The following is a 15,815-nucleotide window of genomic DNA, read 5'->3' as shown; positions in this document are numbered from 1 at the left end:
ATTATATGATATATTATATTATGTTTTTTTTTTTTTTTTTTGTCAATTCTGTGCTATAGTTGCTTACGGGCCATCCACATGCTACAGAAGAACGGCCACATCCCCAGTGACCCCAGCCTGTTCAAGTCCTACGCTCAGTATGGCCACTTTGTGGATGTGAGGATTGCTGCACTGGAGGCTGTAATCGACTATACCAGAGGTACATACTTTATCTTTTAACCACTAATTTTCTCTCTCTGTCTGTCTTTTTCCATGTTAGGAAAACTTGGCCCATTTAGTTGGTCTGGTAATTTTATTTTATTTTTATCTTTCAACTAGTGTGCCTTTTATAGAGGCTGTATGGCAACTGCTCTTGCCACACAAAAGGTCTCATTGTCAGTAAGGTAAACCCACCTTCATGTTCATGGGCGACACTGGGGGGGGGTTGGGCAGTTGCCCCCTATATCGTCAGTCATGGAATCCCGATGTCAGCGCAGGCCCGGTTGTACGGGGGAACTACATGGTGCTAAATACCCTCAAACGAAAGCACAAGCAATGAAAATATCTGGAAAACTATCTTAACGTGTTTTTGCAACATTGAGCAATGTAGCCAATCAAAGACATATGTTCATTTCTCCAGTCAGAATCGTTAAATAAAAACAAAATAAATTCACTCACTGCTGAAAGAGCCAGAGTTTTGCATGGTTGTGAATCATCTCATAAGTGCAGATGTGATGTAAATAAGAGATTTATTATGTAGTTTAGAGAGCTTGATTATAGCGGAACTTTGTGAGAAGAACTTCGATAAGTGAGTCTTTTAGTGACAAAGGGAGCGCGCTTTGTGTGTTTTCCAGACTATAAACCATTCAGAATTCGAATGAAACTTTCTTTTTTCGGACACATACATGCTGAAAAGTTTCAGGAATGATGCTGGATTTATTCTCGAAATATCAGTGATAAGCAATGGACGGGACAAAAATGTGATTTATGCTGGAAGCGGTCCTGGCCAAACTTACACAGACAGCGCGTCCTGAGTGAGATCCAGTTTTCGGACTAAGCGTGTATGAACTTTATTGAGATCGGGACATATCAACCAGTAATTTCATTTGCAGTAACGAACGGTAGAAAGTTCAGAAATGAATGGTATACGATTTATGACAGAATAGTCCCACAACTGATCGTTTATTTTTTCCTCACGTGTCTCACCACAATGATTAAAAACGGACACATTTCAAGTGATACGGGAAAAAGACACTGAAAACTTTAACATCAGAAAAGCAGCGAGCATATTTCTGGTTAAAATGTCAATCACTTACCCCCATGTCGTTCCAAACCCGTATAGGCTTCGATCGTCTTCGGAACACAATTTAAGATATTTTGGATGAAAACCGGGAGGCTTGTGACTGTCCCGTTGACTGCCAAGTAACTCTCACTGTCAAGGCACATAAGAGTATGAAAAGCATCGTCAGGATAGTCCATCTGCCATCAGTGGTTCAATCTGAATTTTATGATGCGACGACAATACTTTTTGTACACAAAGAAAAGAAAAATAACAACTTTTTTCAACAATTCGTCTCCTCTCTGTCTTTCCGCATCAGCTTAGCACCATTTTAGATATTATCCGCTGGACGCAAACTGCGCTTCTGTATCAGCAGCAACACAAGGATGCACTATTTTCATTCAAATCAAAGCGTAAATAACGTAGAATAGCGCATCCTTCTGTTGCTGCTGATACAGAAGTGTGTACGCAGTTTGCGTCCAGCTGATTTTTTTTTGCCCCCCCGGACTCGAGAGTCAAAAGTCGCCCATGTTCATCAATACAGCTGTAAATATCCTAGACAGGGCATTAGCTCAGCCCTTAAGCCCTTATTCATGAAAGTTTATACATGGAAAATAGAGTGTTGAAAAGCCAACTCGATCATTGTTTAACCCTCAAGCATCCTTCGGGACAAATTTGTTTTGTTTTTTCAATGGTTTCCTTAATCTGGGTGGTACAAGACTTGGCTACTTTTCCTGTTTTCCACCTGAACACACACACACACAAAATGGACTCTATTCAACAAAGTTAAGTGGTTGAAAAACAAACATCTTAATTTGTTCTCCGTGGACAAAAGTGGGCACCCATAGGAAATTAATGGGGAATATTATAATTCAGGGCCCGTATTCACAAAACATTTTATCTTCCCGCTAAGAGTTCTCCAAAATAGCAGTAAAGGTTTTTAGCTATGAGTTTTCTCTTAACCTATTCACAGAGCTGCTGAGACAAGGTTTTTACTAAGGAATAGAGAGAAGTCTTAAGTACAAACATTTATCATTAATACTTTTTTCTCTGGATAATGTTATATGAAGCACCATTAATTCAAAGGAGTTATACTTAAAGCCTGTCTTCTTTGAAATACTGAAAATATTGCTATAAATTGTAGCAACACCTGCCTCTACTTCGGGGTAGACTCGTTTAAAATAATGTATTCATCTGAACCGCCTAGTGCTTGTTCAGAAATGTCACGCCCCTCGCCTCAGTGCATGTGCTTAGTGTTGTATTGTAAACAATGGCGTCGTCAATATTGCTTATCAATTTGAGCCCGATTAAGACCCAGAGAATATTAGTGCAGACCAGAGGTGTCAAACTCATTTTCACTGAGGGCCACTTCAACATTATGGCTGCCATCAAAGGGCTGGTTGTAACTGTAAGACTGTACAAATATTACCACTCCTTAACATATTGTTAAATAACTGTCTCTTTATATTGTTATTAGCTACTTAAGTTACAAAAATTGTATATGCATTTGCATAATGTAAAAGTATGTTATTGCTCTGTTATTTTAACAAAAATCCTTTTAATTTATCACGTTAAGAAATCCACATTACTCCATAAATCAAAGACAAATATCATCAAACAAGTCATTACATTAACTTATATGTATACATGTTATACATTAACAGATATGGAATTAAAAAAAAACAAATGAGGCCTGTCTCATGAAAATGCGTATCAATAGCACGATTTTCTGTTTCTATTTGGCGTGCGATTTATACGCAGAAATTGACTTTGGTGTGATACGCAATATATGATACCCAATCAATGCTTAAAGTAGAAAAAAAGAAGTGGCCATTCTCAACCCCTCTCCCCCACCCAAAAATAAATACAAACTAAAGTACTAAACTTTTTAATTTTCATAATTTGCAAGGAATGTATAGCCTATAGTGCCACAATAAATAAATGAATCAATTAATTAATAATTGTTTGCAATTCACATTTTTTTGTAGCGCTTTTTTATAATACACTGTTGCAAAGCAGTTTCATATAAAATTAATGTTTCTACATTACATTTAATTACATTTAATAGTTTACAGCACAAGTCAATCTGCGATACCAAACAGGAACACATTGGGACGCCAAAAGACCACTAAACGAGCTACCTTGACCTGACTGTTCCAGAATTACTAATCCACTGACTACTACGTAATCTAAAAACCCTTCAGCCAGCATACAGTATAAACCACTTGTGCTTGTAAGCCAGATAGCTTGCTGAATATTTATTTTTTTACTGACACCTGTTCGTGAGTAGCCTACTGTTATCTCCGTCATCTCTGATGAAATCTGTGTTTTCTCTGCATTAGAGCGGTTTTGAACTTACTGTTTGAATGCATTCACTTTCTGAATCCTTAGACAGTCCAGGAGTTTACCGGCTGATCTGATCACAAACAAAAACGCTGCCTTTTCATTTTTATAATATATTGTTTTCGTTAAAATTTACTGATTCAAATTAGTAGGCTAATTATTTTACTACTCTGCACTAGGGTGACCACCTGTCTATAGATCCGTTTCAGGATAGTAGATGTGATTTTTACCAGACAATGCAGGACACGTGCAAGACAGATAGGTAAATTTATACTGTTATTCTATGTAAATACTGATTTACATCCGTTGGCATGTGCGACAATTTATGTTTCTGGCGGTGGATGCCCACACTCCAGGTTGCGCTTATTGCAACATTAAATTCAGGAGAGAAGATCATTTTTGAGCGCACATGTAATGTCTTACCAATAGAGAGCACGTCCATTTTCTGTGAGTGAATGGGAATCCAGCTGCGAGCGGAGAGATTTGAGATTTGAAAATATTGCGTTTTTAAAAAAATAAAGCATGAACACGTTTGACTGCACCCCATAAACACAATCAAGCCTAGAAAAAAAGTCAACCATCTCTTTAAGAACTGCTGTTTTAGAACATTGATTTTGAAATGTTAGAAGACAGAATCGCGATTCATATATGAATAGATTTTAACGGCATGGCAACAACTCTTCCACTTCTATAAAGCAGCGCAACATGTCTTCGCCTTTTTTGTTGCATGTTCCCAGGGGCGGGGTTTATGTAAATTTCATGGTTTGTGATGTCATCAACCTGAGAAGAAAGCTTGTTGTAGTACCACCCCTTCTACACCTTGGCTGTCTGATGTTCTCCGCGAACCTCATTCTAAGCTCGGGGGGTGCTGAAAGGGTGTGGCGCAAATCAAAAAATCCTACTGTCCTACTGCAAATCAAAAAATCCTACTTAATGTGTATCAGTCAATCCTTTCTTCCTTCTCTGCTAATGTCTCCACTGCTAAAAGGACATACTATCATAACAAAATTAACAATTCGTCTAACTCTCGCATGCTCTTTAAAACATTTTCCTCCCTCCTTTGTCCTCCTCTTCTCCTTCCTTCATCAACTCTAACAGCTGACAACTTTGCCGCGTTCTTCATTAATAAAATTAAAACCGTCAGTGCACAATTTTCCACACCACAATCTGTCAAGCACATCTTACCAGCAAACATACACTCGTACTCCAGTGGTTTGAGTCTTGCGTCTCAGATAGGTCCTTCAAGGTATATTGGAGAGGTGAGGTATCCAAGTCGCAACATCTAACTACTGGGGTTCCTCAGGGCTCAGTTCTTGAACCACTTCTCTTCTCTGTCTACATGGCATCATTAGGTTCTGTAATTCAGAAACATGGCTTTTCATATCACTGCTATGCTGATGACACTCAACTCTACCTCTCATTCCATCTGTCTAACAGACATTTCTTGCTGGATGAAGGACCATCACTTTCAACTCAACCTTGCCAAGACAGAACTGCTTGTGGTTCCATCAAACCCATAGTTTCATCACAATTTTACCATCCAGTTAGGCACATCAACCATAACTCCTTCAAACACAGCCAGAAACCTTGGAGTTATGATTGATCGGCTGACTTTCTCAGACCACATTGCTAAAACTGCCCGGTCCTGCAGATTTGCTTTATTCAACATCAGGCCCTTTCTTTCTGAACATGCTTTACAACTCCTTGTTCAAGCTTTTGTTCTGTCCAGGCTGGACTATTGCAATGCTCTCTTGGCTGGTCTTCCAGCCAGTTCTATCAAACCTTTACAATTAATCCAGAACGCGGCAGCAAGATTAATTTTTAATGAGCCAAAAAGAATGCATGTCACACCTCTGTTTATCAATTTGCACTGGCTACCAATAGCTGCTCACATAAAATTCAAGACATTGATTGCCTACAAAACCACCACTAGCTCTGCACCCCTTTACCTAAATTCATTACTTCAGACTTATGTACCCTCTAGAAGCGACGTTCTGCAAGTGAACGTCGCTTTATTGTGCCATCCCAAAGAGGCACAAAATCACTTTCACAGACTTTTAAATTAAATGTTCCCTCCTGGTGGAATGACCTGCCCAACTCAATCCGAGCAGCTGGGTGCTTAGCCATCTTCAGGAATCGGCTAAAAACACATCTCTTCTATCTTTATTTGACCCTCTAACTCTAGCACTCTCCATTATAAAAATTATATTCTTTAAAAAAAATGCTAACACTAGCTTTTCTAATCTTTTTGTATTCTATTTGTTTTCTTTTTCTTTATTATACAATTAACAAAAGCAAAAAAAAAGGCCTCTAGCACTAGCTTTTCTATCATGAAATAGTCAGTATAATAAAGGCTTTTTAAATATTTTTGAAGAAGAGTGCCTTGGATTTCTCTTTTTTACATCCATTTGAATTCCCGACCCCAAAGAGCACCAAATATCTTATTGAACTCCCTGAGCACCCTGGACTTTTGTTGTCTTGCTTTATGTAGGATTGACCTAGGTCGAACTAGGTATTGCAGTCCAAATTCAAAATATTGTATAGCCATTGATGCATATATGCAGCCATTGAGTACTACTGCCATATAGTGGCTATTGATATTTTTTAAATTATGGAATCATATGTCACCAGAGTCACCAAATTTTTTGGCTGTCTGAACTTAATGTAATTATTAGGGGCCAAGCACTGAAGGTGTGTAGGGGACCTCTTATATCCATTAGATTTCATTTACATTTAGTCATTTAGTAGACGCTTTGGTCACACTTTATATTAGGTGGCCTTAACTACTATGTACTTACATCAAAAAACAAGTACAATGTACTTATTGTGTTCATATTATATTGCAAAACACTTCTGCTGCTATTGAGGTGGGATACGGGTAAGGTTAGGGACAGGTTTGGTGGTATGGGTAGGTTTAAAGGTGGGTTAAGGTTTAAGGGATGGGTCAACAGTGTAATTATAAATGTAATTACATAAATTAATTACAGATGTAATTATATATAGGTATTTTTAAAAATATAAGTACAATGTAAAAACATGTATGTACACAATAAGTGCATTGTACCAAATGATTAATTTAAATGTAAGTACATAGTAGTTAAGGCCACCTAATATAAAGTGGGACCGACGCTTTTATCCAAAGTAACTTATTATTATTATTATTATTATTATTATTATTATTATTAGGGGCCAAGCACAGAAAGATTGCCGAAGGGATTATTTCTTCCTCTTCCTCTTCCGCTCTTGAGTTTATGGCAGCCTATAGAACCACTTGCTGGAAAGTTCCCTGAAGTTGCAAAGACTAAAGTCTCAAAACCAGAGATATTCTATATTAAAAGTTAAGACTCTGCCACGCCCCCCTAAAACGGCTCATTTAAACACGCCCCCACATGTCTACATCACAGTGTGGGAAGATTTGCAAAACACCACCCAAATGTATACGCAATGAAAGAAGGTGGAACTATTATTCTCGCTATAGTATTGTTGCGCCATGTCCTGGAGATGCTGTGTTTTGTTGTGAAAGTGAAAGTACTTTGTTTGGGCATCCAAAAGAGCACACAACTAGAAATCAGTGGTTAAGTTGTATTTACAACACTGTTCCAGAACAGTTCAACCCAAATATTAGAGTGTGTGCACTGTGCAGCGCACTTTACGGAGGTCTGACGCTTCTGACTTGCAGCCTGTAAGTACGTTTCTGTTACTGACTATTCAAACGCGAGTTTTGAGCAGTGTAGAATAGTGCTTGTTGTTTATCATTTCTCTGATCACAAATGCAGACATGGTAATGTTTAAAAAGACAGTATAGGTCATTATAATCAGTAATTATGTCCCCACTGGATGCAACAAATGCCTTGTTTATAATGGGTTTTATTGTTTTTGTGTCGTCGCACCGGAACACGGCATCACAATACGGTAAGGGGGCGTAACATTTTGACTAAAATCATCTTAAAATGGTTTTATTACTCATTGCTGCAGTTGGTCTGATGTTTGCTTCTGTAGTGCTTGGCCCCATAATTATTTTTTTATTATTATTATTCTATTTTTTTACTCAAGTAAAAAATATAGTAATTATAATATAAAATGAAGCATATTTTACATAAAAAATTTTCTTTTAGAGGTACCCACCCCCCGCAAAATTGCATTAGGGGAAGTCGTGGCCTAATGGTTAGAGAGTCGGACTTGTAATCCGAAGGTTGCGGGTTCGAGTCTCCGGCCGGCAGGAATTGTAGGTGGGGGGAGTGAATGTACAGCGCTCTCTCCACCCTCAATACCACGACTGAGGTGCCCTTGAGCAAGGCACCGAACCCCCAACTGCTCCCCGGGCGCTGCAGCATAAAATGGCTGCCCACTGCTCCGGGTGTGTGTTCACGGTGTGTGTGTGTTCACTGCTGTGTGTGTGTGTGTGTTCACTGCTGTGTGTGTGCACGTTGGATGGGTTAAATGCAGAGCACGAATTCCGAGTATGGGTCACCATACTTGGCTGAATGTCACTTCACTTCATTAATTAACTTTTTATTATATATAAGATTTATTAAATTTATTAAAAATTTGGATCACATCTTGAGACTTTTGTGTCCAAATTTGTCCATGAAGGACTAGGGATGCACAATATTATCGGACTGATATCGGAATCGACGGATAATGGCTTTAAATGTAAATATAGGCCTGATATGAAAAATTATGCCGATATGTCTTGCCGATAAGAGGAATACATTAACTCACATGTGCTCAGGGTGTGCTAGTGATTAGATCACGTCAGCAGTGTGGCTCATTCTTGAAGCAAAGTTCTGTCTGAATGATGATTAGATTCACTGATTTAGAGTGCTGAATTTAATCTGTGAAAGCACTACAGAATGACACGTTCGGTGTGATAGAGTAAACCGTAACAGCACGTGCAGCGGCAGCAGTGACAGCCTCCCCCAGGTCCTAACACTCGGTCGGTAAGAAGATTTTATCTTTAGGGGGCGCTGTTGGCCTACTTCTAATTAAATTAAGTTAACTAGCCTACACAAATAACATTTAGACTGTTTCTGATTAAATAAAGCAGTAATTAATGTCATAAAATAATGAGTATGTTTTGATTTAATGGTCAGAAGCTATAGCTTAAATGGAGAAGAGAAAAAAAATCACAAACATGACACTTGTAAATTTTATATATACTGATTTATTCATTAATGTGTAATATGTTTTATTTTTTAAACAAATCATGAGCTCTAAAAGATTTTCAGAATTTTTACAACTCTTCTGTTTTAGACCATCTACAAATGTTAAATCCTAAAATAAAATGTTAGGGTTAACACTGCATCTTTCTGGAAAAAATGCTGCAATTGATAGTTTATAGTTTATATATCGTATCGGCCAAAATTAGATGAAAAATATTGGCATATCGGATATCGACAAAAATCCAATATTGTGCATCCCTACGAAGGACCAATTAAGGGTTCCTATACAAAGGATGCTTGAGGGTTAAACAGAACTGGACACATCTGTTCAAGGCTTTCCAGTAACAGGAAAAGGGCTTTACAGTTACAAAGAAAATAATAATAAGCAGTGCTGAATATATTTGTATATTCTTGAAACTTCTGTGGAACATGAAGTGAACATAAACTTTGTTATTTGAGCTCTGCCAGCATGCTTTCATGACCTGAATGGGTGGTAAGTGAAGGAGAGCTTTGTAGGTTGCCGACGTCTTGTAAAATGTGCATTTTATGTTCTTTTAATTGGCAGTTGATAGGAGTTCCAGGGAACTGCAGTGGCTTTTGGATCTGGTACAGAATGATCCAGTCCATTACATAAGGTCAGTAATAATATCAAACATTGTGTCTTCAGCTGTGTATTATTTGTTTGTATATATGTATAACTGTAAACTCTTTTTTTAAATAATTAAACATTTAATACTTTCATGACATCACTTTATTCGATAACACCGGTTTAGTTTGAGTGTGTTTTCAGTACATGGAAAGGATAAATGTTGTTTTATGTTTTGATATCTCAAACCTCCAAAACGTCAAGTGGTGCAACCATCCCAACATATGAATAAACTAAGAAAACTATTAAAAATTTTGTTTTTTAAGATAAATTCTAAATAAAATACTGTGGCATGATTTTATGTTTGAAACCTTTCCTAAACAAATTTCACAAATACCAGTTGTTTTAAAGCTGTTGAGATAATTGAAAAATTAAGCGTTTTATTTTATTACTTTTACACAGTAGTCAGACCTTTCAAATGATTAAATAGTAATATGGCAGTATATTCTCATGTTTTATAGTTATTAGAGGAGGAAAAGGGAGGGAAAATATTTTCTCAACGATTACATTGTTGTTAAATCACCATTAGGGGTCGATTAAATATCTCCACAATCTAATTTTGAAGAAATATCGTAGTATCGTGCTACAGTGCACATTCTATCAATTTCACATCTGTCGCTTCCGTCTCAATATACTGTACAACACAACATACATTTACATCAAATGTTAACTCTGCAGTAGAGTTACACTCGTGGGACACTGCACTTATTCACAATCACAAAAGTACATTACATGCATGTGCCTTAAATCCTTGCCGGTTAAATGTTGTTCAACGTTGCTGTTCTGACGTGCGCTTTTTCTGAGCGCGTACACCTAAAGCACGCCTGATTACTGGACTAAGTTATCTTTCACACTAATACTGTCAAAAACACATAAGATTTACATATAAACACAGTTGTTTGTCTGAAGTGACAGTAAACAGTTGAGAGAAAAACGGATACTTGCCTGTATATTAGATGCTTGCAGGTATTAAAGGGACAGGAGACTAAGGCCCAATCCCATTTCTACCCCTTAGCCCTTCCCCTTTCCCTCTGTTTTGCACGTTCACGTGAAGGGGTAGGGGTGTCTCGATTCACTTTTTGTTGGAGGGGTAAGGGAAAGGGCCAGATAGCCCTTCAAACAAAGATTTTTCGGGACCACACTACAAACGAAGGGATATGAATCATCTCAGCATAAACCGGCTGCTGCGGCAACATGGCTGCCCGAGCGAACAAAAAAACACATCAATGTAAGCATTATTATAAAATATCCTTCACTTAGTTAACAGTGACTTGCTGCCACCTGGTGGTTTTAATTTCACATTTAAAGTATCTTTTAATTTTTTTATTAATTTCAAACATCAATTGCCAGCGTTTTATGTTTAAAATATCAAAACATTATGCATTTGTAACTACAGGTTAAAGCATTATGTCCCTCTGAGCTGCATTAAACAGTGTAAAAGCATCTAAATGCCATTCAGATGCAACTTCTATGTTACCTCTGCATTGCAAAGATTAATTTTGTCAATACTCCATTTGCTTGGTAACAGCCCAAATGTCTCATTGACTGATTAAATGTAAAAACTTAACTCAAAAGGTGATGTACACTTTTAGAAAAAAAAAATGGATTTATGAAGGTTAAAAAATGCCCTAAAAGGTAAAAATCTATTTAAACTTATTAGAAAAGATTAGATTTAATAAATAAAACATTTGTAAAAATCAAGGAAATTCTCCAGCTGTGATCCTTGGAGTCTTTGGCCACTCAAACTCACAATAAATTTGGCCTTTGTGTTTCTCATAATTATAATCCTGTGGAACAGGAAGTCATGGTTGGACACTCAAAGCGCTTTACATTGTAAGGGGATCTCCTCATCCACCACCAGTGTGCAGCATCCCATCTGGATGATGTGACGGCAGCCATGTTGCGCCAGAACTCCACACACCAGCTTACTGGTGGAGAGGAGACAGAGTGATGAAGCCAACCATCACTTAGTGATTAGGACGCCATGATGGACAGAGGCCAATGGCCAAATTTGGACAGGATGCCGAGGTCACATCTCTACTCTTCGAAAGACTTCCTGGGATTTTTAGAGAGTTAGGACCTTGTTTTATTGTCTCATCCTAAGGACGGTAGTTTTTACAGTATATTGTCCCTGTCACTATACTGGGGCATTAGGACCACAGGGTGAGCACCTGCTGGTCTTACTAAAGCCGGGCTCACACTGTGCGATTTTTAATAATCTTTTGCGATTGCTGCTTGTCACACTGTACGAACATGATCCCCATGTCAGACTGTAGGATCTCAGTTGTCTTAATGTCAGACTGTACGACAGTCAAGACGCGACAAAAACGGACGTACTCAAGAAGACTTGTCCGGAGTTTTACGTCATCAATACGTGACCCGCGTTCTCTCGCTATAATGGTAGCTAGCAAACAACAGCAACGTGTAGCGTTAGTTTTATTAATTACATGCCTTGATGTTAAAAAAAAAAAAAAAACGAAAAAGACGACGTGTGTAGAGCAAGTCATGGCTGGGCAAAAGAGGACTTTATGGACTTCTAGTTCTACAGAGCGAACTTGAGGTAATTTTGTTATTCGAGTTTAAACATCCTGCCCCTTAATAAATAAACTTTAAGTAAACTTTACTTTGTACATATATTGTTTTTTACAAATAATGAATGGTTTGAAGTTGTCGCGCTAATTGTGTCATCAAGTTCAGTGCTCCTATTGGTTCTTGGTTTGACAGTCGTCGTAGGAGATGTCACACTGCAGGAAAGTGTCTGAAATCTTCTGACACTGCCAGAATTTAATCGGAGGAAAAAATTGATCGCAACAGCCATTAATCGGCTGTCGGTGAACATGTCAAACCAGCGATCTAGACAACCGATTTTAGCCTAGGATTATAGGAATCTTTTAGGATTTTAGGATTTTCAAAATTTGTCTCAGACGACCAAATCGTGGCCAAAATCGCACAGTGTTAGCCGGGCTTAACACCTCTTCCAGCAGCAACCTAGTTTTCCCAGGAGGTCTCCCATCCTGGTACTGACCAGGCTCAACCCTGCTTAGCTTTAGTGGACAACCAGTCTTGGGCTACAGGGTGATATGGCTGCCGACATAAAAAACAGTATTCAGCATATTTGCTGTCATTATTATTGTTTTCAGGTGGTGCAACCATGTAAATCCTTCATTTAAACAAACAGATAACAGGTCAAATTGAAAAAATGGCTGAAAACTAGTTTGTGAGAAGTTACTGTATTAAATGCATTTATTTGTGTAGTTATGTCATTATTCTTCTGTATTTAAAAGTAAAATAAGATGCTGAAGATACTAAATACCCAGCCGTTATAATGCAAATAATGTGTTAGGCACTGTAGAGACTCTACAGTTTACTTTGCTAAGATTTCACTTCGAAATAAAATTAGGAATATACATATACATTTACAAATGTTTGGTTGTGCCACTTGACATTTTTGGGGGAAACTTGTTTAAACACATTGTTCCCAACTCAAAAATATGCATTACATTCAGTTTGAAATTATTTTCAATTTTTTTGTGTGTGCTCAATTTGTATCTTCAGCTGCATGCTGATACAAACTGTCTGCTTAACTTGAATCTGGCTTGTTCTGACAGCAAAAAAATAAAAATAAAAAATATGTAAATGGGACTGTGGTGTAATTGTTCCACTAAACTGTTATATTGGAGAATCCTGAGATGAATCGTCATATATATATATATATATATATATATATATATATATATATATATATATATATATTTATATTATTTAACTACTGTATGTTTTGTTGGATTTATTTTAGATTTTGATCATTCTGCCCTCTTTAGGCATGAGATTCTCAGCATGCTTGCCAAGAATCCACCTTTCACCAAAGCAGCGGATTCCTTGTTGTGTAATGAAGCTTTAGTGGACCAACTATGGAAGCTGATGAACTCAGGTAGAATGCACACATTGAATTTTTCTCTTCATAAATTCTTGTGGTGCTTATATGGATTTAATCCATCAATTTACCAAAGTTGACTAGGCCAAAAACCCAAACAATCTCCATGTTTATAGACAGCATTTTGTGAATATGTACTCACATTTAGTGAACCCCAGTCAATATACATTACACCAATATTAATGTTATGCAACTCTCCAGGTGGTTTGTTTTAAAAAATGTCTCCCAGAATTCTTACATGTATTCATCCTCAGAAACCTAGGACACTTTTACATGCAGATAATCCAATTAAATTCAGATTCTCAACTGGTAAGGAACTATTGGCCTGAAACACAAAAGACAGTAAATCAATACCATTGAACCCATATTACTTTGTAACCTGTTCTTAATTATTGCTGTTTTTTCTCAGGAACTTGCATAAATCTACTTTTTGCAACCACTGGCAGTGTTTTAAAAGACTCTTAAAAATCTGTTGCTGTAGTGAGCATTTTCTTGGTTTGTTTTTTGACAGGGAGGTCTTGTTCTGCTCCCACTGTGAAAAGATTTATTGTGATAAAACACTTCTGTTCATTCTGGGTTTGCAATCACTCTTGGCAGTACAAATGCTGAGCCATTGCCAGCTGTGATGAAAGTCAGTTCTCGTATATCTGATTTAAGTGGTTGTAGGTGGTGGTCAAAAACTGTAATATTTTACCCCATGATCTTTTTTTCTCAGTTCTTATGCTGTGGTTTCTCCAGTGCTTTTTGAAGTTGCTATTTTGTTTAATACACACACAAACGATCCAAGAACAAAGTATTTTCTCCAAAATGCATGGCTGCATGCTTTACTTGTTTTGTTTTTTCAGTTTTAAAAATGGCCCATGAAAATGGTGTTGTTGCATTAGGTTCTGTGCATAATTTGCTTTTAAATCCAGTTGTGAATTTTTATTCACCATCTCATACCATTACCAAGACATGTTTTAGGTCTCAGAAATAAAAGCATTTTCTCTCTGTAATGTTTGTAGCTGATTGCATGTTTGCCACAGAGAGAGGGATTTCCTTAGTTGATCGACTTCACTGAACTTCCCCACAATTTGTTGATATGCAAATTAGTTTTTTTCATGGCATTGCAGAGGTGTTTATTAATTTTCTATGGCTGCAATAGTATGTAGTAGTTCCAAGTTTGTTGACCACATTTTAGGAAAACAATATATACAGAGTCATTTATCAACCATTGAATTATTTAAAATCGAATGCATGCCATGCTTGCATCATGCATGCCTTAGATGTGCATACATTTTTCACTAAATTGCCAGTCTGGTGATTTTATTTAAATTTTTCACTTAGAAATGTAGTATGTTGCAATTTACGTCTGTCTCTGTATGTGCCTTAGGTACCTGTCATGACTGGCGTTTGCGATGCGATGCAGTGAATCTGTATTACACTCTGTTTGGGCTGACGCGACCCTCCTGTCTGCCACTACCTGAGTTGGGTCTTGTGCTTAACCTGAAGGAGAAGAAAGCAGTTCTCAACCCCACCATCAAATCTGAGCAGGGCCCTGGAGGCCCAGAGGTGACCACAACCAGCACTATAAACTTCACACTTAAATTCCTAAAGTCCTATTATTATTTTATTTTATTTTTTTATTGTTGCTTAAAATTAAAAGTAAAATGGAATGAAAGTTTATTAGTGCATAAAGTTGAGTGCAAACACATTCACTGATTGAGTTATATAATGATTTATGCAAACATACATTTCCTGAAGGTAATAAAAGTGCTTGCAAGGTATCAAAATTATCATGTTAAACTTTTAGTTAAGTTTAGATTTTAGTTACACAGACTGGTTTTGTGTGAAATGCTTCGCCATGACACTCAGCACACGTCTTGTTTTCATTTGGCTACAAACCAGAATCAAACCACAGGCTGTATCAGTGTAGACGTGTCTTGCACTATTGTATTGCAAAGCACTTATACAGCTACTGAGGTGAAACATAGGTAGAGTAAAGGCCAGGACACACCAAGCCGGCTTCAAAGAACTAGCGGCAACAAAAGCCGATGGTGTTGTCGCCTCATGTGGCAGCGTCTGGACCAAAATCTGCGCTTGAACACACCGGACTACAGCCGACTGCAAACTAACACATCTGTTCTGCTCCTGCGTGAGAGGAATGAGCAGTCTATATTAGCAGCTATCAATAATATATATATATAGTGTATATATATTACTTACCTGGCAGGGGAGACACCGTGATCAAGAAGGCGGTTCACTTGGCCACATGTCACGTAACTTTCAATATTCGTCATTTTAAAATGAGAAAGCGAAACAGGGATGTATCACGCAGTTATACAAAACATAAAAAAGCAGCGCTTGCTTACCATTTTGAATATCAGTTATGTTGTTAACTTTAATTTTAAGCAGCTCATGTTATGAAAATATTCACATATTGGAATGCTTGGGTAAGATCACGTAACATTAGAACATCCCTCTGTCTGTGCT

At 37.5% G+C, this 15,815-nt stretch overlaps 1 protein-coding gene across 2 annotated transcripts in view; it reads left to right on the top strand.

The window, feature by feature from the left end:
• Window positions 1–15,815, top strand: part of taf2 (TAF2 RNA polymerase II, TATA box binding protein (TBP)-associated factor) — a 67,477-nt gene that overhangs the window by 48,079 nt on the left and 3,583 nt on the right. For both annotated transcript variants that reach the window (XM_079430585.1, XM_079430586.1), the window contains exons 20-23: window positions 60–199; window positions 9,329–9,398; window positions 13,231–13,340; window positions 14,716–14,894. In XM_079430585.1, the coding sequence (XP_079286711.1) occupies window positions 60–199; window positions 9,329–9,398; window positions 13,231–13,340; window positions 14,716–14,894 (499 nt within the window). The remainder of the gene's footprint in view (window positions 1–59; window positions 200–9,328; window positions 9,399–13,230; window positions 13,341–14,715; window positions 14,895–15,815) is intronic.

Source organism: Barbus barbus (genome assembly GCF_936440315.1).
Source record: "Barbus barbus genome assembly, chromosome: 12".
Lineage (NCBI taxonomy): Eukaryota > Metazoa > Chordata > Actinopteri > Cypriniformes > Cyprinidae > Barbus > Barbus barbus.
This window is presented reverse-complemented; position numbering and strand designations above follow the sequence as displayed.